At 39.4% G+C, this 20,398-nt stretch overlaps 3 protein-coding genes and 1 long non-coding RNA gene across 7 annotated transcripts; 2 read left to right on the top strand and 2 right to left on the bottom strand.

Annotated features, from left to right (window-relative positions):
• Nucleotides 1-23: 23 nt before the first annotated feature.
• On the bottom strand, nucleotides 24-5,134 carry pigb (phosphatidylinositol glycan anchor biosynthesis, class B). Of its 3 annotated transcripts, none has more exons than XM_049718930.2 (13): nucleotides 4,935-5,134; nucleotides 3,166-3,327; nucleotides 2,832-2,955; nucleotides 2,549-2,666; nucleotides 2,373-2,477; nucleotides 2,165-2,295; nucleotides 1,938-2,078; nucleotides 1,803-1,854; nucleotides 1,151-1,362; nucleotides 1,007-1,071; nucleotides 634-838; nucleotides 382-559; nucleotides 24-311 (listed from the first exon to the last, which is right to left on the bottom strand). In XM_049718930.2, exons 2-13 carry the CDS (start codon nucleotides 3,275-3,277, stop codon nucleotides 198-200), a joined length of 1,557 nt encoding a protein of 518 aa, XP_049574887.1. In that variant the 5' UTR covers nucleotides 3,278-3,327; nucleotides 4,935-5,134; the 3' UTR covers nucleotides 24-197. The 3 variants fall into 3 exon arrangements, with proteins under 3 accessions (XP_049574887.1, XP_049574886.1, XP_049574888.1); XM_049718929.1 differs by lacking the exon at nucleotides 4,935-5,134 and adding an exon at nucleotides 4,030-4,304; XM_049718931.2 differs by lacking the exons at nucleotides 2,549-2,666; nucleotides 4,935-5,134 and adding an exon at nucleotides 2,695-2,772 and having other exon boundaries at nucleotides 2,863-2,955; nucleotides 3,166-3,321.
• Nucleotides 5,135-6,367: 1,233 nt separating this feature from the next.
• rab27a (RAB27A, member RAS oncogene family) lies at nucleotides 6,368-14,175 on the top strand. Of its 2 annotated transcripts, none has more exons than XM_049718934.1 (6): nucleotides 6,368-6,566; nucleotides 10,926-11,094; nucleotides 11,611-11,696; nucleotides 11,794-11,897; nucleotides 12,330-12,453; nucleotides 12,810-14,175. In XM_049718934.1, exons 2-6 carry the CDS (start codon nucleotides 10,942-10,944, stop codon nucleotides 13,003-13,005), a joined length of 663 nt encoding a protein of 220 aa, XP_049574891.1. In that variant the 5' UTR covers nucleotides 6,368-6,566; nucleotides 10,926-10,941; the 3' UTR covers nucleotides 13,006-14,175. The 2 variants fall into 2 exon arrangements, with proteins under 2 accessions (XP_049574891.1, XP_049574892.1); XM_049718935.2 differs by lacking the exon at nucleotides 6,368-6,566 and adding an exon at nucleotides 7,776-7,936.
• On the bottom strand, nucleotides 13,817-19,734 carry LOC125967672 (uncharacterized). The gene is made up of 2 exons (XR_007480865.2): nucleotides 19,515-19,734; nucleotides 13,817-15,991 (listed from the first exon to the last, which is right to left on the bottom strand). It is a non-coding gene; the product is annotated as an uncharacterized lncRNA (long non-coding RNA).
• On the top strand, nucleotides 14,225-19,110 carry vrk3 (VRK serine/threonine kinase 3). Its single transcript, XM_049718928.2, has 15 exons — nucleotides 14,225-14,327; nucleotides 15,155-15,354; nucleotides 15,465-15,578; nucleotides 15,779-15,880; nucleotides 15,965-16,114; nucleotides 16,290-16,427; nucleotides 16,511-16,566; nucleotides 16,753-16,819; nucleotides 16,913-16,994; nucleotides 17,063-17,159; nucleotides 17,239-17,331; nucleotides 17,452-17,584; nucleotides 17,752-17,869; nucleotides 17,975-18,033; nucleotides 18,103-19,110. Exons 1-15 carry the CDS (start codon nucleotides 14,308-14,310, stop codon nucleotides 18,237-18,239), a joined length of 1,566 nt encoding a protein of 521 aa, XP_049574885.1. The 5' UTR covers nucleotides 14,225-14,307; the 3' UTR covers nucleotides 18,240-19,110.
• Nucleotides 19,735-20,398: the final 664 nt, after the last annotated feature.

The following is a 20,398-nucleotide window of genomic DNA, read 5'->3' on the forward strand; positions in this document are numbered from 1 at the left end:
CATTCAAATAAACAAACATGACAATCAGTAAATGATCTGTGTGTATTTCTCACAGCTCCATTGTATTGTTTTTTTGAATCATTAAAAAATACCAAATTAAATGGAAAATGAACAGAACATGAGGTTATCTCCAGACGTTTTAAAGCTGGAGAGAATATTAGAGCCATCTAATAGCCACCGAGATGTACCCATGGTTGTCAGTGTCTTTCATAAATAAAGATTCTTCTTCCAACTTTTCCTTCAGGAACATGAGTGTGAAATAAATCAGCTGTTTTCGTGAAGTTATTGTCCCGCAGAAACATAGAGATCTCCTACAACATAAAATGCATTCGGTCATTTGTCCGCTTTAGCTTTCGACAAATGCGTAGCACATTTATTTACCTTCTCCAAGACGTCAAAGAGAACCAAGTGAGTAGGCTGCGACTGCGCGTCTGGAAAGGAAGTCCGGAGCCACAGAAGCGGATCATGGTAGAACCTGTCCGCTTCGTCCACGTGGCCAACTCGGCTGAGATCAGGCGGGCACTCGAGAAATGCCATCTTTAGTGGACAGTGGACGTGGCTGCGAGGTGACAGAAAACTTTCAACTTTGTGTACTTGTTACCAGGCCTCCAAGCCAGATGGCACATTTGGCACCTGTAGTAAGGCGTTGAGTGGCAAGGCATGAGGAAGCGGACGTCTGCCTCGGATACGTTGTGGCAAAGTGCACGGACATGGCTCATGACGTCCAGAGCGCCGCGCTGGTGAATCAGACCTGTGTAGAGAGCTATAAGCAGGTTGGAGGCCAACAAAGCACCAGCGGCTGCTCGTCGCCAAGCTCTCAGGTGAGCCATCGCTACACCTGTCAACAAAAGCACATGAATGTATTTGATAAAATGTCTGAAGAAATTGTTTTAGTTGCACATTTTAAATGAAAAGATACATTTCCTGGTGCATTTTTTGTAGCAGAACATTTAAGACAGGAATGGAATCAACACTTTTGTAAACATTTGAAATAATAAGGACTTACCACAGAAGATAAAACAGAAGGGAAGCACAGGGTAGATGAATCTAAACTCCTTGTGAGGAAGCAGGCTAAAAACATTTCAAGTAGGTCCAAGGTGACTAGGATTCACATTAGTGGAGAACAAGTGAGAGAATTCCAACGCTTTACCTATATGCCCCAATAGTCCATGTAATGGCCACCAGGAGGATTTTGTACTTTCGGAAAGCTAGGAAGCATCCGTACAAAAAGAATGGTAGATGGGGGCCAATTATGACCGGGAAGCCCTGAGTGAGGTACCAGTGCCAAGGGTGGGTGCCGTAAAAGTCGGCCACACTGTGGAAGACGTTCAACTTCAGGAAGTTGAACTGCACAAAGACCCACTATAAAAGAGAAGAGAAAACAACCGATGATCCAAAAACATCCTTTCATTAACACACTATCGATGTGTCCTTGAGGCAAGGCACACCTTTAAAAAGGCAACACAATCAGAAAATTGGCACAAAATGTTGAGAGAACCCCCACTATTTCCCAGTAGATAAAAAATCAGCCCTTCTGTGAAGAACAAACATCCGCAATAATTGAGCTCCCCTAAAAAGGTTTACGCTGTACTGTAACTGCCATGAGATTCCACAGGGTCGGGCCAAAGGCCCAATCACCTCTAGATAAGGCTCTACTGTGGTGAGAAGCAAGGTACACCCTGGACTGGTGGCCAGACCAGGAACTCTCCACTGCGAGACATGTCGTGTCACGCTGATCCACAACTGTGCCTTTCTAGTTCATACGAATTAATTTAATAATTTCATGACAATGTTCGTTTCACCTTTTCATAGAAGATGCAGTCGATGATGGTTGAAATCACAACGGCTGTAACCCTAAAACACAAAACACAGTGTTACTATTAAACAAACAAACATGAACCTGAAACATGCAGCTGTGAAATCCAAATGCAACTAACCCGATGGGAATGTAGTCATGAACCACGAGCTTCAGTTTGTTTTTGTCCTGCCAGAAGTGATAAGCCACTAACGGAAGCCAGACAATCAGTGCCGTCGTTCGAACAATGATCGCCAAGGCAACAAGGCTCAAATATTTTTTACTTGAAGGGGACAAAAAACACAAAACAAGGGGTCAGCCAGGAACCGACGGCACATCAAGAAAGACTGCCGTTTACGTCAAGTAGACCTGCTGCTTGTTTTGGATCCTGGCAGGGGGAAGTAGCACAGAGCCAGGTAAGTGATGTTGGTCTCCGCGCTGTTGCTTAGCGTTCTTGTGCAGCAGAACCACGTGAACCACGAGCACAGATGGCAGAAGAACTGCACACGCACGGGAACACAGTCAAATTCCAACCGAATGGACATTCAACCTGAAAAAAGAAGTGTACTGTTGTTACCGTCCATCTTGCTGTTTCACGATCTTCCAGCGTTTTCATGAAGAAAAAGTATTTAACGTCCACAAAAGCAGTGACGAGTGCATGAAGTAGTCGGGGCATCCATATCTGCAGGGAAAATAAAGTAATTCAAAAAACAAATCATATCTGGGCAGACAAATACTGTAGAGAACACTTTCCAGCAGATGAACGGAGTCACAGTGTATCCAGTGCAGGAATTCATAGATGACGGCAAAAAAGAGTGGATAGGTGAAGCCTCTTATGCCTTCCTTCCATTCCCATGTCAGATGGCCATAAGTCACAATGTTAAGATTTTTTAACTTACTTGATTGTAAATCCAATTGCCTGGGACCGGGTCGGTTATGTACTCGATCTCATGTCTTGATGCCCAGGAGGACAAAAACTATATAAAAAAAAAATAATGTGTGGATGCGATGAAAATGATTTGAGTTGAAAGGATATTTGAAGACCATGTGGTGGGCGACTTCCACACCCTGCCAGTACTCATCCGGGACAAAGCTGGTCTGAACCAGGAAACAGTTCAAGACACGAAAAAGGACACAAAACACAGCAACCCTCAGCACTTCTGTATGGAGAGGGGGAAAAAAATTACAGTAGTGGAAAAACTACAATTACCAGAATTGGGAATAACAGCTTTACAAAATGCTGGCATTAGCATGTTGTTATCAATTTACAGCTAATGTAATGAATTACTTCATTCAAACATTTCAACGTTGCTAGCAAAAGTGAAATATGGCACATTATGTACTGAACAGACTCCAACAAGGTAGCCCACCTGTCCTATCATGAGTGTCAATCTCCTTTGTGTACAATATTGACTTTCTTTTCCTTAGTTTGACATCCTCCTTGCTTGTCCTGAACTTCAAACGCTGTCTGAAAGTCTCCATATGTTGTTGTCGTGTCCTTAGGTGTGAATGCTGAAGACGTGTTTACCGGTCTGGTGAGAGATAAAAGTGGAAATTAAAAAGGTGTACAAAAGAGCTCAGGGGCCTAGTAGTAGAGTGTCCGCCCTGAGACTGGAAGGTTGTGGGTTCAAACCCCGGCCGGGTCATACCAAAGACTATAAAAATGGGGCCCATTGCCTCCCTGCTTGGCACTCAGCATTAAGGGTTGGAATTGGGGGGTTAGATCACCAAATGCTCACTGCTCCCCTCTCCCCCAGGGGATGGATCAAAATCACATGGGGATGGGTTAAATGCAGAGGACAAATTTCACCACACCCAGATGTGTGTGTGTGACGATGATGATTGGATCTTTAACTTTAAAAGATGTGACGTTGAAGACTGGAAAATGTCAAGAAAGACAATGGCAACTTTAAAACAATCTCAAAAGTTAGTAGAGAAGCTTGAAATCTGAAACTAAACATTTTCCAACATTTAAAAAAGGATAATTTACCTCTTGTAACATTGTGCAATCACAATACCGTAAAGAATTATAATTTTTAAAAAGCCACATTATACTAAATCAACGTTTTAAAGCATTTTGCTAATTGCTCACCAAAAAAACCTACATACAATACAGGTGTACCGTCAAAAAATAGGAGAAAAAAATACTCATACTACCTTGATTTCCCTTAGTTTAACTTGTTATCGTGCTTATTGTTGGCATAAGACTTTTTTCTTAAAATTGTTTTACTTACCCGATTTTAACTTTTGTACGATGCTAAGCCTGGTGTGGAAGCCGACTACCACCAGAGCTAGCATGTCATACTCTGGGAACGACTTCTATCCAATGCATCCATCCCGAAGTGTTTGATCACGTTAGTTTGCACAGTAGAATTATTTTACAAGAGTTGCACTGAGGCACACCGTCATTTATTTTAACAAAGTTACGCACACATTTAATCAGCCCGCGTACTCTCCATGCAGGAAGTGAGTGGGTACGCGCACTTCTTTCAGATTTTCAGCAGTGCAGACGCAACTCGGCGTTTTACTGCCTTCCACAGCTATAATGTTGCAATTACATGTTGAAGCAAATCGTTTCTAAAAAAAGAAAAAAAACATAAATAATTCATAATGGTGAAAATAAAATAATACAAAATATAGTAGAAAAAATGCATTAAAATCTATATAATTTCTTATCTAATTGTGTTTATATATTTATTTTTGTATTTATTTCACTATTTGATTTTAATTTTCAAACATTACATTGTAATTTTTTTAATTTTTGTATTGTATATTTTTTGTCGTTTTTATTTTCATGTATGTGTATTCAATTTATATTTAATCAATTTTATTTGTTTTTATTTTAACTTTCATTTATGTAGTTTTTCTTTTGGCAATTTTCGTCCTGCAATGTGAAGGACCAAAACTGACGATATCAAAATAAATAAATAATAAAAGTGAAAATGAATATAAAAATATAGAATTTAAAACCAAAACTGATTTTCCGTAGGTATGAATTTTAAGATTAGGATCATTTGCATGATTTGAATGAATGTTAATCGTCTGACAAACTAGGTGCACTGTACATTTCTGTCCAGCAGGGGTCAATGTCTAACTTGTTGGAGTTTAATTTGTATGCCATAAAGGAGAAGAAGCTCACGTGCAGCTTGCTAGCACAGGTCTTCTCGATGCCCTTCTTGTTGAGGATTTTGTAACGTTGTGGGAGGGGGGGTTCCTCTCTCTCGCCTCTTGTACATTGCAGTCACATGGTTTGGATGTTTTCTTGGTGAGTAAAAATAGCACCGAAATTATTGGTAATCTGTAATCAAATAAGTCAACATGTCACTCAAGACAGCTCTAGTTATACTTGCAGCCATTAAGCAAACGTGCAACGTCTCGCGATATCTTACGTCAAAGTGTTTTGTTTTTGCAATATCTTCCTTTTTTTCCAGGACCACCTTGTGCGCTCTACACTTAAGGGGCTAATTGTGGGGCTAAAGGGATGCTTCGAAGAAAAATCCCTTTCACACAGATGGCTTTTGCCACAGTGCTTGGAATAGCTGGTGGTTTCTATATCTACAGACCTTACTTTGACCCAGTGCCAAAAACCACAACGCCAGAGAACCAGGATGTGGCACTAAAATCGAACAGAACTGGTGGAAAGAATTCTTCAAGCTAAAATATTACAATGGAATAAACCAGCAAAGTTCTGAAACTAAATAAATATATTTATCACAATGTTGGTAGTGTCATGTGTCTTGAGCCTCAAGTGTCATGAATTGGGTCCAGCTAAAAGTTTACACCAAGCACCCATAGAACTATTAAGTTTGCCAAGTACAATGAAAAAAATGAAAATGCAATAGCAAAAACAGAGGGCTCCCCCCTCCTAAAAAGTAAACAATTTAATATTTCTTAAACACTGCACTTACGTTAGAAAACACTGTACTTAAACAGTGTTAATTGACAATACATTGCACATAAAGTGAATTAAAAACTACCTCAAAAACAGTAAAAATAGCGATAATAAGAAAATGATAGTAATAGTTCTAAAAGATTGAATGTAAATCAATGTTATCATTTATGAATTCTAACAGACCAATTCTAAAATTGAAAAAACATACTGAAGCATGAAAATGCTTTACAAAATGAAAACAAACTATCTTGCATTCATATAAGAATGACTGGCCTTTTCATTCATTTAAAATGTATTTATTTCTCTATTGCTGTATGTCCATAAGAGGTAAGGTCAAATCGTTGTTTTTACAGGCACACACAGCCACTGGGGACAGGAGAACGTGGCCCCCTAATTCTAAAATCCCATCTGCGCCTCTGGTCGTTTGAGACTTATTTAAGTCCACTGCCTGTGCAAACTTTTGGATCCATTTATTAAGTTTAAAATCTTTAATTGCACATTTGCTGTTTTTAATTGTGTTTCTAGCAGTACTGCTCAAACCGTTATTTAACTTGTGTCGGCTCACTTTCTCTTCGGCCGTCTCAGTTAATAATGGTTACAAGAAGGCTACCCTGTACTACTGTGTTCATCGGGCATGTTTAGAAACGTTTCCCCAAAGTAGGACGGTGATGAAATTGTCAAGTCGGAGCCGGCGGGGAGGAGGAGCTGCTCTTTCTTTCTCAACTCAGTATTTTGCTTCGCCAAATGAACTAGTCGCAGTTAACCAACCTGCATGTCATCCCACGGCGAAAGATAAATTCACTTAATTTATCCTCGGAAGAGTTAGTCTATTTCTTTACACCTGGCGACCTTGTTTTTCATTCTTCCAAGCAACACTCGGTGAGTTAAGTCAGTCAGCCATCAGGAAATGTCAGCAAGTAGCATCCGTTTTCGGCTAACCTTTCCTTCGGGTACCTTGTAATCTTTCTCCACGATTGTTTGACATTTCTGCAACATAGTAGTACAATTTCGCATGACAGCCACTGTGCACCGGTTGACGTTTGGCACTCCTTGTAATAACACTGAAGCGATCAGTTTGAACTACTTTACTTTTATCGCACAGTTGCTTAGTTCTGCATCACTAGTATTGTCTTCTCCTTCACTAGTTAGTTATTAAGAGGTCTAATCAAGCGACAACAAGAAAGACTAATTATAATGTCAAGTTTAAACTTGTTGCACTGCACAGTGCACACCCATGTCGATGAGTTTTGCCTTACTCGTAACGTTGTTGTCCTTCTTGTATACCGTAGTTGACTTACTGTATTAGTGAGGACTAAGACTATACTAGTACATGGACCTTAAAGAGACAGTGTAGACATGTAATAACATACGTAATAATAATTTGATTCATTAAGAAAAACAGGATTCATTTTAATGATATGCAAAAAAATGGGTCCTATCACATCAACATACTTTTTACTTTTAATATAATCGTAGCTCTATTAATGGGTAATATTACATGGATCGTGCTTCACCTTACGGATGACAAGTGTATTTTACACACTTTATACTATTAAGCAGAATATTATTGATGGTAAATAAATGCTGAATTATTCACTAACTTTCATACCCAGTTTTAAGGTCCATGTAGTAGATTTGTCATCACAAGTCTTTTGCATACTTGTAGGACAGTTACATGCTACTAGACAAAACTGTGTATTAGTTGGCATCTATGTGCTACTAGTACAATTCATGAAATGCATACTAGTAGAATTTGACGTCACTCACTAGTAAAACAGTTGTCAATTGGTGCAAAATTGTCCTGCTTGTACCCTAAAGTTGTCTTACAAGGAGCGTACTAGTGTAATACATGGAGCCTATGTGGTAAATCAAGAATCTCAAATGTGTAAACGTCTTGCCATTGTGCAGCCACATGAGGACCAGCTGAGGGTCATTACGTGTTCTATTTGTTGCACTTAATTCACTTTAGTGTTAGTTTGATGTGTTTGCGTGCGTGTGTGTGAGTGTGCGTGCGTGCGTGTGTGTGTCACAAGTAGTAGTTAGTGCCGCTACGTATTGTGCACATCCGGATTGCATCCTCTGATCTGGAGTGCTGCCCAGGGTGGGTCCTTTACTTCTCCTTGTCGAAATAATTAAAGCTGCTTTTTTGTCGGCTTGCGTTGTGCTTGAAAAACCGCAGGTAAATCTCCTAAATTTTCTCAGAAGATTTTATTTTTTTCTGTGGAACTACTTAGCCAGCACAAACTCAGGTCGGTATAGCAAAAATGTGGTTCTGTTGAACTGCTGATCCCTCGTTAGGTATTACATGAAAAATGGGTGTGGTGGTTAAGGAATGAAATGTATCCAACATTGGGTTCATAGTTAGTTGAACCTCGATTGAACATTCTGGTTGGGCGCAGGGGTCATACGTTAGATCCTATCGTAGGTCACATTGGAATATTTTTCGTCATAGCCTAATGCTCATTGGCTGCCCAAATAGTTCCATACAAACTCCTTTACTGTCTGCTGAATGTTGTTACGTTTTCAACAACCAATTCCCAACTCAATTCTAATCAATGCGATTAAATGGAATGGAAATAATCCAACAGTTTGATCATCATGATTCAATGGTGTAATTCAAATATTGCAATGAGATTGTTTTTCAAAATCGTTGAAGCTTCATGCAGATTGTAATGAAGCACTTGCTCAAGTTGCTCAAGATCTTGTAAACAACAAGAAAACAAGGCATTCCATAGTTTTTTTACACAAGCCATTGTGTCATGGATTATTTGTGAAATTATCTTGTGCCATTCCACTCAATAATGCATACCAGGGCATGCTATGACGAACCAATGATGTTATCGTGCATTACAGGATTAGATCATTACAATAGTTAAAAGCATCCATTGTGTTAAACAATCTCGTTCAGTGTTGTGTAACACATTACAGGAAATGCGTATGGTATCTCAATGGTGTCTCTACTTTACTACTTGCGCTGCAACATACTCATGAACTTTCAAATAAATAAGATGACAACTTGCACATGTCACCTCATGTGTTTGTGGGCAATTGAATAAACAGCAATGGCTGCACAACACTGGATGTAAAAAGTTTACACACCCCTGTTCAAATGCCAAGATTTTGTGGCATAAAAGAGAATGACAAATTGTTTCAAAACTTTAAATGAATGTGACCCATTACCTGCACAACTCAAAAACTGTTAACGAGGGGGGAATAAAAAATAAACAACTGAATTAATGCTAACCCTCATATAATTGGGGCATGGCCATGTTCATAATTAACCAATCACATTCAATTTAAATGGGAGAACGCGCACAATAACTTTTTGTAGAGCCTCTGATGAACCTCAAATAAAACACTGATGTTCTAAATGGCTTTTTCATGATTAATTTATTTATTTATTTATAACAGAAGTCTAAAGTTTTTTTTTCTATTATTTTGAAGTGTTTTTAATTCCCTTGTTTAATTTGAATCCCCCAATTCTTGAAAGTCAAAAGAGTAATATATACACACATGCTGACACAAATTAGCCCAAAGTCTCAGTAAATCAGAAGCAATGACCAAGCAATTTTTTTTTTTCATTTTCTATGGGCTCGAGTGTGTTTAGAAGTCCTGTCTGACAGGTGGAGTTTCCCAACAGAACGGAAAGTCATGCTTGCCTGTTTGCTTCCTTTTGAGCACTGGGGGAAGAATGATAACAAGAGGTTTTTAGGTTGTTATTAGCGTGGTGGTTCTGTTAGTGCTATGAACCCCTGACAATTGTTTTGTCTAGCTACCTACTGACTGTGATAGTTGCAAAAAAATAATGACAGGAAGCTTTGTTGGACCTTGTAGGAAGTGTTCCAGCAATTTAGTGAGTCTCGCAGGACAATAAATAAACAATAATATGAATGAATAAAATTAGAAAAACCTTTTTGGACATTATTCTAAAATGTATATTTGGCACAAACCCAACACTAGTCATCACCATTCCACTGAAGCATGAAGCCGTTTTTCCTTCAGCTGGAACAGGGGCCCAAGTCAAGGTGGAAGAAACTATAAACATTCCCAAGTACTCAACAGCAGATTGGGTAGGAGGGAAAGAAAACCTGTTTCATCGTTATTTGGGTCAAATTGGTTGTAGTGATTTCCAGTACATAAGTAGTGATTTACAGTTAAGAAGGATCAGTAGCACTTTGGGATTCGAAGCTTTTAGAAATGATGACAAGCTACAGTGTGCGATTTGCACGCTTAAATATACAACTCACGATAAACTACTGTATTCCACCAGGCATTACCCCAATTTTAAAATTAAGTTGTCCATTGAAGCAATCAAGTTGCATTACAGAATTGATTGACAGTTTTAATACATATGTTCTAATAAATGTTTCCCTAAGCAACTCAATGATCTGCATAAACCTCACTTGGATACGGTAGAAGTCATTTTAGTGCAGTTTAACAGCAACTCAGATTTAACCGGAGCTCAGGAAATGGCAAACAATGAAATGAATATTTAATCATTGCTTGGTAATTTATCCAAGAAGATTAGAGTACGGTGATTAATTCCTGAACAGAAATATTGTATAATATCGTGTTTTATGTAATATTGTGTACAGCATTACATATGTGACAAAATAATCAATTTTGCCTTTTTGCCCCCTCAAAGTAGCCTAATGGTGGTCTTAGACCGTGGTCCTTGGCTTGGACAAACATGCTAGTGTTAGCTTTTAGCTTCATTCTGAGTGAGTTCATCATGCATCTTGGTTGCATAATAACACCTTAAGCCGCTTATGGCTCGACATAAAAGGATCAGAGGGGGGTCACGGTGAAAGAATGTTAGGCTTGTTTGAATGCTTTTTTCGCACACTGGTCATATGACACGTGCACACGTTCTTTTGGCTGGAATTAGTTGAACATGTGAAGTCGTTCCCTTCATCAAATTAGTGTTCATTTTCATCCACTGATTGCCTTTGTTATGCTCTCGTGTTTTAAATCAACGACTTTGTGAAGTTATTTTAAGCATGGCTATTTTTAAGATTAAAAATATATGAAAAAAAATGCATTTGTATCGAATGTATGATGTTAAGTACCATGAGACAACTTCTGTGGTCACTTGACACTACATAAATAGAACTGACTTGACTTTCCTGTATGTACATGATTTATCCTTTGTTGTTACCATAGTTTGCCAATAATGTGTTTTTTAATCGTCCTATGTAGTCATTAGTGTGTGACAAAATATTTTTGTGTGTGTTGTAGAAATTCATCTCTCAATATGTCTGATGGGGAATATGATTACCTCATCAAGTTCCTAGCCCTGGGAGACTCGGGTGTGGGAAAGACCAGTTTTCTCTACCAGTACACTGACGGCAAGTTCAACTCCAAGTTTATCACAACAGTGGGAATTGACTTCAGAGAAAAACGAGTGGTAAGCTGCTGCTCATCTTTAGAATTTGAGAGAAAAAAAAAATACTAGTCCTGCAATGTATCTCATTCAAATCATCTACTTTGAACACGTATTTACTTTCGTTTAATCGCTTCTCTTTTTGTTATCCACTTCTGCTTTTGGACCAAGCTGGCCATTAAAGAGATCCTCATCCGCAGTTCACAACATACATACTAACATAGTGGTTGCAAATGCATAGACAGATACTCGAATGTTGCAGTGTAGCAAATTGAGTATATCCCAATACTGAAATCTACTTCCAAGAATTCAACCACAGGGGGAATGCATACAATTTTTAAATATATCGCCTACAGTAAAATAAATGCCATTTATGTAACAAGAACATTTTATGAGCAGCCCTATAATTTCCTATAGCCACGGGAATCCGATTGGACATGCATTTCAACGTTCGTGTCAATTGGAGTTGATGACTCGCTCATATTTAATGGCAGGAGGCCATACCAGCACTCCAAAAGTGACTTTATGTGTTTTCAACAGATATACGATTCCACTGGTCCTGATGGCTCCTCTGGACGAAAACAGAAGATCCACATGCAGCTGTGGGACACTGCGGGGCAGGAGAGGTAGTCGGGCTTGCATTTTGGTTCGAACACGTTCTCAGTCTACTTAGTAAATTGTCATTTTGTTTTTTGTTGTTGCTCCTCCCCCTCTTCCTGTCAGATTTCGAAGTTTGACCACGGCTTTCTTTCGGGATGCGATGGGTTTCATTCTCTTGTTTGACCTCACCAATGAGCAAAGTTTTCTCAACGTTCGAAACTGGATGAGTAGGTCCTTTTACTGTTGCACTGCATATACAGTATGAGTGGGGATAATATTAATGACGTATTTCACCATTTTGAATTTCTCAGGGCGTAATGAAACAACCGCTACAGTGGAGTTGTTCACATCATAAAATTTGGAATTCCCCTAAAACTTTAGAGTTCAATGCTGACATCATTTTGCAACTCTTTTGTAACGCAAAGATCAGCTTTATTACGGGGGTGTTCAATTTAACAATTCTACTGTATGAAGAATGGAATTGTATGACATCAACAGATTGAAGCAGATCTTTCAAGCATGAACATGGATCTATGAAAAATGGATGTACGGATATATTTTCGTTCTATTGTTGCATATTTCTTTCAATATACAAAGTTGTTATTTATGCTATGCTACAAGTTAGACAAAGTAGGTAGTAAGTGTTTTTTTTCTTTCAGGCCAGTTACAGGTTCACGCCTACTGTGAAAATCCAGACGTGATTCTGTGCGGCAACAAATGTGATCTGGCCGATCAGAGAGCCGTGAACGAGGAAGAAGCCCGAGAGCTGGCAGATAAGTATGGGTAGGTATCACTCGCCCACCAAGCCTCTCCCTGAAATGTTTGTCAAGAAGGCAGTCCCCAACTTGTTTGCCCAAGTCAGTGAGAAGATAGCGTTAGACTAAATTGGCCCTCCTGGAAAAGTCAATATTTGTCCCCATGTGTCAAGTATCTCACTCTGGCTCACCTGCATTGAAAGACAAATAGTGCAATGGATGAGAGCTGCATGCATAGTTTTAAAAGGCTTCTTGAGAAGATTACTAAAGTTATCTCAGAAGGGCAGTGGCATGTATCCCAAACAAATGCTTTTGTATGGATTTTTTCTAATCATCTCCGGGTTATTGTTCATGTTAATCCCGAGTCGTTTTACCACCCAAAAGGATCCCTTACTTTGAGACGAGTGCGGCGAATGGACAGAACGTCAGTCAGGTCGTGGACGTTCTGCTTGACCTCGTCATGAAGAGGATGGAACGATGCGTGGACAAGTCATGGATTCCAGACGGAACCTTCCGAACAAACGGTCATAACAACGCAGATTTGGCAGAGACCTCGGAAGGAAGCAAATGTTCGTGTTAAGAGTGCGGAGGTGTCAGTGAAATACATAAAATAGGACAGAGTGGAAAACTGTTTCAGTTAAAACATACCAAGTGGCTCCCCTGTAAAACTGCTGATTGGTGATAATCTGTTGGGATACCGTTTAGTAGTACTGTATGTCGCTTCCTGACCTTTCAAGTCATAGATGGACATTTGTTACTTGGGGTGGTGGATATTTATGTACAATATTGCTGAAATGTCCAATTGTGAAGCTAAATTCATTTTCAGGAATATAGATGGTAATTCAGCAAAGCGAGTTGTCATACCACATAGGCCATAAATACACAATTTAAATCTCTACATGTACTTCCAGCTTATATACTTCTAGGAAAGTTTGTCCTGCTGAATTTCATGTTGCAGTTAGAATCTCGCTCAAGCCTTTCAGTATTCAGATCGTTTTATATTGAGCATCAACACTTGTGCCATGTTGTTTACTCCTCCACATAAACTCTGTATGTTATCAATTCAGTTAGCTCAATTTGTTGTTATAGTAGACACAAGATACATTTTTAGCATCTCTCAGACTTGGCTAGCCATTTATGTGCAATAACAATTACAGTAGATTGTGGACTTTAATTATTTGGCGTCATTGCTGTCCATAACAATAAAAAGAAATTTGTCCTGTAAGACATACAGAAGCAGAGAAAAATTACAATGTCAAATGAAAATTCATATTTTTGTGTATTGACTGTTAAATATGTCTTTCAATCTACGTACAATATACATACATTTAGAGCAAAATATATGTGTAACATTCTGCTTTTTTAAAAAAGAAAATTGATTTTTTCAGACCCTTTGAAAAGCTTATTCTTGCTCTTTCATTTTGAGAAGCAATGCAATGCTTAACTGCATACTTTGCATTTCAAATTATACTTATTTGAGATGTATTTGTAGACCATACGTGTGTACTTATACTCAATGTATATATTTTTATGAATCATCTTCACACTTGAAACTGTTTTACAAAGATAAAAGTCACTAAAAGAATAGTTAAGGCATGCACGTTTGGTGTAAAACAGATTGCCCTTCAACTGATTTAAGTAATGAAAATACAAACAGAATTTGTGCCTTTCACATTAGAAAATTTGTTAATTTTTTTTAGAAAATATATAACGCTTTATGTCCTTTTTAATAAAATGAACATGAAAACAAGTCTTTTAAGTAGTGAATTATTCAAATCGTACTTCCAACGGCCCGCTTGCAGTTCCCTTACATTCCTATAGGGGTAGCCTGGCTGAAAACCATTCCAGCGAAGGAGAAAATTCTAAACACAACCACCTGATCATGGAGCGAGGATCGGAAAGGTTGTTTTGAAATCCATCTGGTTTTATACATATATATTTTTTAAATTATAGACACAAGCTTCATCTCTTATAGATGGTAACTACGCGCTAATAGCGTCGACACATTTCAGAGGATAGGAAGTTATATATTTTCGAATAGCTCACTTAGCTCGTAATGTTGTTCACAGCGACGGACATGTTTATGATCACTGTCGTTTCCATTATTTCTTGTTATTTCAAGCTGGTTGTGGTCTTGATGTGCTATATGTCGATTGTCCTTTCACAATAACCGAACGGAATTTATCATGAACACTCACTGTACATAACTGGCATGTCAATAATGTATGTTAGCTAATCTGGGTTTGTAATCAAAGTCAGTCAGCTTTATTGTCAATTTCTCCACATGCCAACGACGCACAAAGAAACCGAAATAATAGCTGGTAATAATAGCTTTGATCTACAGTAGCGCTCAGACGTGACCTTCTCATTGTACAATACTGATTAAATGCCACTTCGTTACAAAGCAATCACTAATCAAACCTGTTTAAGTACATTTAATGTCGCTTCAAAATAACCACACACACGCAGCTATTAACATATAAACCGCTGGCAACCAACCATGTGACTCATTGACGTTACAATGTCTCTAGAATGTGGACCTTAAAAATGGTAATGATATTTAATAAATAAATAAATAAAGCTTGCCAAATGCATGCATATGGTCCTGGTCATTTGGCACGCCTTGAATTTGGTTGTAGAGCTGTGTTATTTTCAGTTGATTCCAAACCATCTGATTGTGATATTTTATTCCTCAGCTACATTGTATGCTCATGTATGTTCTCTTGCAGAACGACGTTCCGATTCTGCCCTCAGTGCGGCGCGAAGCTGCAGTCTGGTTTTAAATTTTGTCCTTCATGTGGGGAGAAAATTCCTTGTGCCAGCGATGCATCAGCACTTGAGACCATCAACCCATCTCCAAATTTCTCTCCCCCTAGAGGAGATGAAGCCATTAGCCAAGCGTCCAACATGTGTTACGAGGCCACAGACGGTAGGATTAACTGCACACCCAAGATGAGAATTTCTCTTTAGCAAAAGTAAAATGGTTTCATTGAGGGGGACAATTTATACCAAGCCATCAACATTTTTCTTCTTCTACAGTGCACGAAAGTGTCATTTCTCCACGCCCTGCGCTACGTAAGACTCGTAACGCCCTCCGCCTGGACAGGGAAGTCAAATTAAATGTAAAAGAAGATCCACCTCCAGTGGCACAAGGTAATAATTACCCAGTTATTATGGTGTTTCTTTTTTTTTTTATGTATTATCTTCTTTTTTTTAAGTCACGTCTCAGCTTCTTTATTCATGTACTTGTGTATCATCAAATTACTTAGGCTATTGTGGTTCTAGGCTAACAATATCACATTTATACAGATTAATAAAATTGTGATTTCCACTGGTATTTTTCTTTTTAATAGAAAACAACGTGTCTGCACCAAAGCAAACTCCAGTCAAACGTGTAAAGAAGTCAACAACTGCTGAGGCCTCCCCCCCACCCATCTTGAAATCTCCCAGACTTGGTAAGCTCAAGACAAAAAATAACAATCAAACAATTCATTTTCTATGGTAGACAGCCACATCTCATCTATCAACGTTACCCACAGGAAGGGGCAGAGGAACGCTCTTGCAGCCTGCGGAAGAAGGAGAGATGACAAATGTAACCATGAGGACCGCAGTGGAATCCACTGTGGACGGCCCGCCGCGGACAGTCATTTCTCCACTATCCTCGCCAACCTCTAAATATCCGTCCAAAGGTGAACAATACACGCGCAATGTCCACAGCAGCCTATATGGGTAGTTGTGGCACTGTCTGAGCCAGTTAGAGTACACGTATATTCGTATACGTGCCAAATAAGAACTATCTGAACGCTTGTCCGTGCTCTCGTTTCATCCGAATGGATGGATGTGCTTGTCTGCGCCAATGCGCAGGCAGAGGACAGAACAAAGCCAAAAAGGTGGCCGCCGTGGAGCGACTGGAGGACGGCGAGGAGCTAACGGACACCACGGGCAGGAAGTGGACGCTGGTCAAGCTGCTCAGTCAGATCCCAACAGAGCTCCTGTATGAAGGTAACGCTGCACTTGTCATGTCTGCCAGTCAATGAAAGCGCATTCCGGCTGTGCCAACTGTACAATGTTCATTTTTTTCTCAGTTGTGCCCAAAGGCTCATGGGCCTCCTCGAAGGAATCCGCTCATATCCTTAAATTGGTGAGTAGAATATTTAGTTTTGAAACAAAACTCAGCCGGCGCCGCACACTTGGCCACTGACCCTCACGCACATAATGAACTCGCTGCAATTTAAGAACTGTGGAAATATTTTGAGACGCCGCAACTTTTCTGCAACCGCAACGATATCCAACTCTTTGAATAAAGAGCTGAGCATCTGAATTCCAGGGTGCCGTACGAGGAAGAATCTACAAGGAGCAGAACTTCCTGCAGAGGGCTGCGAAGCCTTCATCTGGTGAGCATTTGATTTTAGAAAACAATAAATTGTTAGTGTGTCAATTAAAGTAAAATTGTTGGGCGATACGTGAAATGTGCATGTTCCCTGTAGTGGCCAAGTGGATCAAACAACACGACTTGGACTTCCTTGGAATTCCTTCCTGCGTCAGCTTCGGTCACACAGATTCTTACAGGTGCGCCGATCAACTTTGCAACCAAACTCTCACATTCCGTGGCTAACCATTTTTGTCCTCATTTTTAGGTTCTTGGTTTTTCCCGACATGGGCCAGTCGCTTCACTCTATCATGGACAAAAATCGTCTTCCCGAGAAGACGGTCATCCATCTTGCCTGCAGAATAGTGAGCGAGCATCCTTTGCCCAGTTTGTCCCCCTCGCCCTTGACGCTTGAAGCCGACGTGTTGTGCGTCCCTTTTGCAGTTGGATGTACTGCATTACATCCATTCCAACGAGTACGTGCACGCGGACATCAACGCTGAAAACATCTACATCCAAGCAGGATACCCCACGCAGGTCAGGAGAACGCTTGCTAAGACTGGCTTCTGTGTGGAGCACCCACTGCGGTGTGTGTGTGCTTCTGTCTTGCATTTGCATACGTCTATGTGTCTTGTTTTTTTGTGTTTCTGCCTTCAGATATTTTTAGTGGGATACCATCACACCTCGCGCTACTGTCCCGGTGGACGCCACGTGGTATATCGCCAAGGCATCCAAGAGCCACACGAAGGATCGCTGGAATTCATCAGCATTGATTCTCATGCCGGAGCAGGTGAGTTCACATTCTTAGACTTGCCCCCATATGTGGCATAAGTGCACCAATGTAAACCACAACAAACTCTCCACCTGAACTTTTAAGGAGTATTTTTGGGGGAGGTGCTACTTACTCTGTGTTTAAAGCTTAAGAAGCAGCGCTTAATTCAAGATGTGCTCTTTTAGTGCCGTCACGGCGCAGTGACCTGCAGTCTCTGGCCTACTGCATGCTGCAGTGGCACACGGGCACGCTGCCGTGGAGCGGCCTCACTGATCCCGAGCAGGTTTCTTGCCTCAAACAGAGGTGAGCCTTTCTTTTGGTATTTGGAACTGTTCTTAATTTTTGGGCTGCATGTTTTGCACTGTGGTTACGGTGTATTCTCTCATACTATATGCGTTGTTATTTCAGATACTTAGACGACGTTCCAGCACTGTTGAGTTACTGTTTCGGAAAGAATAAAGTTTCAAGTAAGTAAATCTTTATAATCATCACAGCAAGTAAGTGATTAAAAGCTTGCACCATGTTTTGTTACTTAGGTACATTTCAGAGCTACTTGAGCTCGGTGGCAGATCTGCAGTACACGGAGCAGCCAGACTACTCGGAACTGAAAGCCAGGCTCGCCATAGCTTTGTCGCATATGGGGGGCTCAGTGGAAAAACCCCTCACTTTTTAGCAAAGAATGCAAAGGAGGACACAATGTGAATTGCAAATGTTTCACAATGCCGTTAAGACTGACTGCAGATATAAGGGTTTTAATTCTCACTTCAATGTTTATTTCTATAGTTTTTATTTAATTAATGCAGCTGCTAGTGAAACTAGTGTCATGATTGGATGCATAATTAAATTGCAGCCTTTTACCTCAAAGCAGGGGTCGGGAACCTTTTTGGCGGACAGAGTCATAAATGCCCATTTTTTAAAAATACTTTCCCGTGAGAGCCATACCATCAAAAAAGGATGGGCTAACTACAATTAAATGCATGTATTTTAATTAAGACCAATGATTTTTTGAGAGATTGGCTGATATGACGCAACCGTGGATTTCAGATGTGATCATACTTTATATTTTGAAAGCTAATTTAACATTTTGATTTCATTAGGTCTATTTTTTTACTTTGATAATATAACAAAATGATTTATGACTTCAAACAAATGTCAGATTTGTCTGCGAGCCAGACGCAGTCACCAAAAGAGCCATAGGTTCCCGACCCCTGCCTTAAAGTATATGCAGGAATATGCTCATATATATCATATTCATATTGAAATATGGTGTCTGCATACAACATGACTGGCAAGTTTTTTTTTTTTTTTTTTTTTTTAAATTGGATCTTTCTGAGCTGTTGTTTTTCACAGAATGCGTTATTTAATGTTTAAATTGTGATTTTAATGCTCTTTGTAGTTTGCATATTCACATTTGATGCACTGGTTTTGATAGTTTGCCTTTTTTTCTTAAATGTTGCGTTGTCTTCAAACGCTTCCCTGAAACCAACCACAGATTGACCATCTTGTAACAACAATTCAACTAAAATAAACATTTTTTTTGCAAACCGTCTTTACATTGGAGTAAATTCAAGATGACAGGATATTTGTTTTGAAAGAAACTTTATAAAGTTTGAACTTTTCTAAACATAAACATTTCCGGACATATACAATTCTTTATATGAAACAGTAAATATCTCTGGTGAACACTCTTAAAATTAATTCCAAAATGAACAATTAAAAATTAAATTGCAACCTTTTACCTTGAAGCAGGGGTCGAGAACCTTTTTGGCGAACAGTCATCAATGCCCATTTTTTAAAAATACTTTCCCGTGAAAGCCATACCATTAAAAAAAGAATGGGCTAATTACCATTAAATGCATGTATTTTAATTAAGACTAAGGATTTTTTGAGTGTACAAATGTATTCTTTTTAATTTGTTTTATATTGAAGCTTAGAAAAAAACACTCACCATTAATGAGACTTCTGGGGCTTCGGTGAGGTTGATCTTCATGAAGGCGTTGAGGCTCTTATCAGTCATAATGGCCCGATCGTGAACTGTTCTTGCTGACAGAGGCATGTCTATGATCCCTTTGAGTATCTTTTCTTTATCTGTGAAGTCGTCAAAAGGTTTATTAGCCACAACAAGCATAAATGTTGAAATACTCGCCATCAGTGAATGGCTTTCCGTTCCTCACAATTGCTAATGCGCCAGCAAAACTAGCTGAATTAAAGTCACATTGTTTGGTCCATACACGGAGTTGCTGTTGACTAGCTTGGTATTTGTTGAAAATGTAGCATGTCGTGTCTCAAAATGGCGCTTGATATTGGAGCGTTTCATTGATGCAATTTTGTCATTGCAAATGAGGCACGGAGCAAAGCCTCCTCTCTCCACAAATGCGAATTCTTCGGTCCACTCACTCTGAAAAGTTCGGTAATGGTCATCTTTTTTTCACTTCGCCATCTTTCTTGCTTGCCTGGCACACACTAGCTAGCTAGCTGAAATTTTAAATAAGGCGGCCCCGTATTGTCCAACAAAAATCGCGCTTTTTTTGTCCGACCTGGCGACACCCTTCTGCACACCGAAGGGCAGCTGAGATTGGTTGATATGACGCAACCGTGGATTTCAGACGTGATCATATTTTATATTTTGAAAGCTAATTTAATATTTTGATTTCAGTAGGTCTATTTTTTACTTCGATAACAATATATATATATAACAAAATTATTTATGACTTCAAACAAATGTCAGATTTGTCCGCGAGCCAGACGCAGTCACCAAAAGGCTCGCGAGCCATTAAAGTATATGCAGGAATATGCTCATATATATCATATTCATATTAAAATATGGACTCT

The sequence above is a fragment of the Syngnathus scovelli genome, chromosome 4 (genome assembly GCF_024217435.2).
Source record: "Syngnathus scovelli strain Florida chromosome 4, RoL_Ssco_1.2, whole genome shotgun sequence".
NCBI lineage: Eukaryota > Metazoa > Chordata > Actinopteri > Syngnathiformes > Syngnathidae > Syngnathus > Syngnathus scovelli.

Excerpts from the sequence above, each read along its gene's own strand:
- pigb (XM_049718930.2), bottom strand. The coding sequence starts at position 3,277 with ATGGAGACTTTCAGACAGCGTTTGAAGTTCAGGACAAGCAAGGAGGAT. Across the intron at positions 1,855-1,937 it reads CATGACTACATTCCCATCGG|GGTTACAGCCGTTGTGATTT; the intron begins GTTAGTTGCATT and ends TTTGTGTTTTAG. Across the intron at positions 839-1,006 it reads CTTCTGTTTTATCTTCTGTG|GTGTAGCGATGGCTCACCTG; the intron begins GTAAGTCCTTAT and ends TTTTGTTGACAG.
- vrk3 (XM_049718928.2), top strand. The coding sequence starts at position 14,308 with ATGGAGCGAGGATCGGAAAG. Across the intron at positions 15,355-15,464 it reads GTGTTACGAGGCCACAGACG|TGCACGAAAGTGTCATTTCT; the intron begins GTAGGATTAACT and ends CTTCTTCTACAG. Across the intron at positions 16,115-16,289 it reads CTCTAAATATCCGTCCAAAG|GCAGAGGACAGAACAAAGCC; the intron begins GTGAACAATACA and ends GCCAATGCGCAG.
- rab27a (XM_049718934.1), top strand. The coding sequence starts at position 10,942 with ATGTCTGATGGGGAATATGATTACCTCATCAAGTTCCTAGCCCTGGGA. Across the intron at positions 11,697-11,793 it reads GACACTGCGGGGCAGGAGAG|ATTTCGAAGTTTGACCACGG; the intron begins GTAGTCGGGCTT and ends TCTTCCTGTCAG. Across the intron at positions 11,898-12,329 it reads CAACGTTCGAAACTGGATGA|GCCAGTTACAGGTTCACGCC; the intron begins GTAGGTCCTTTT and ends TTTTTCTTTCAG.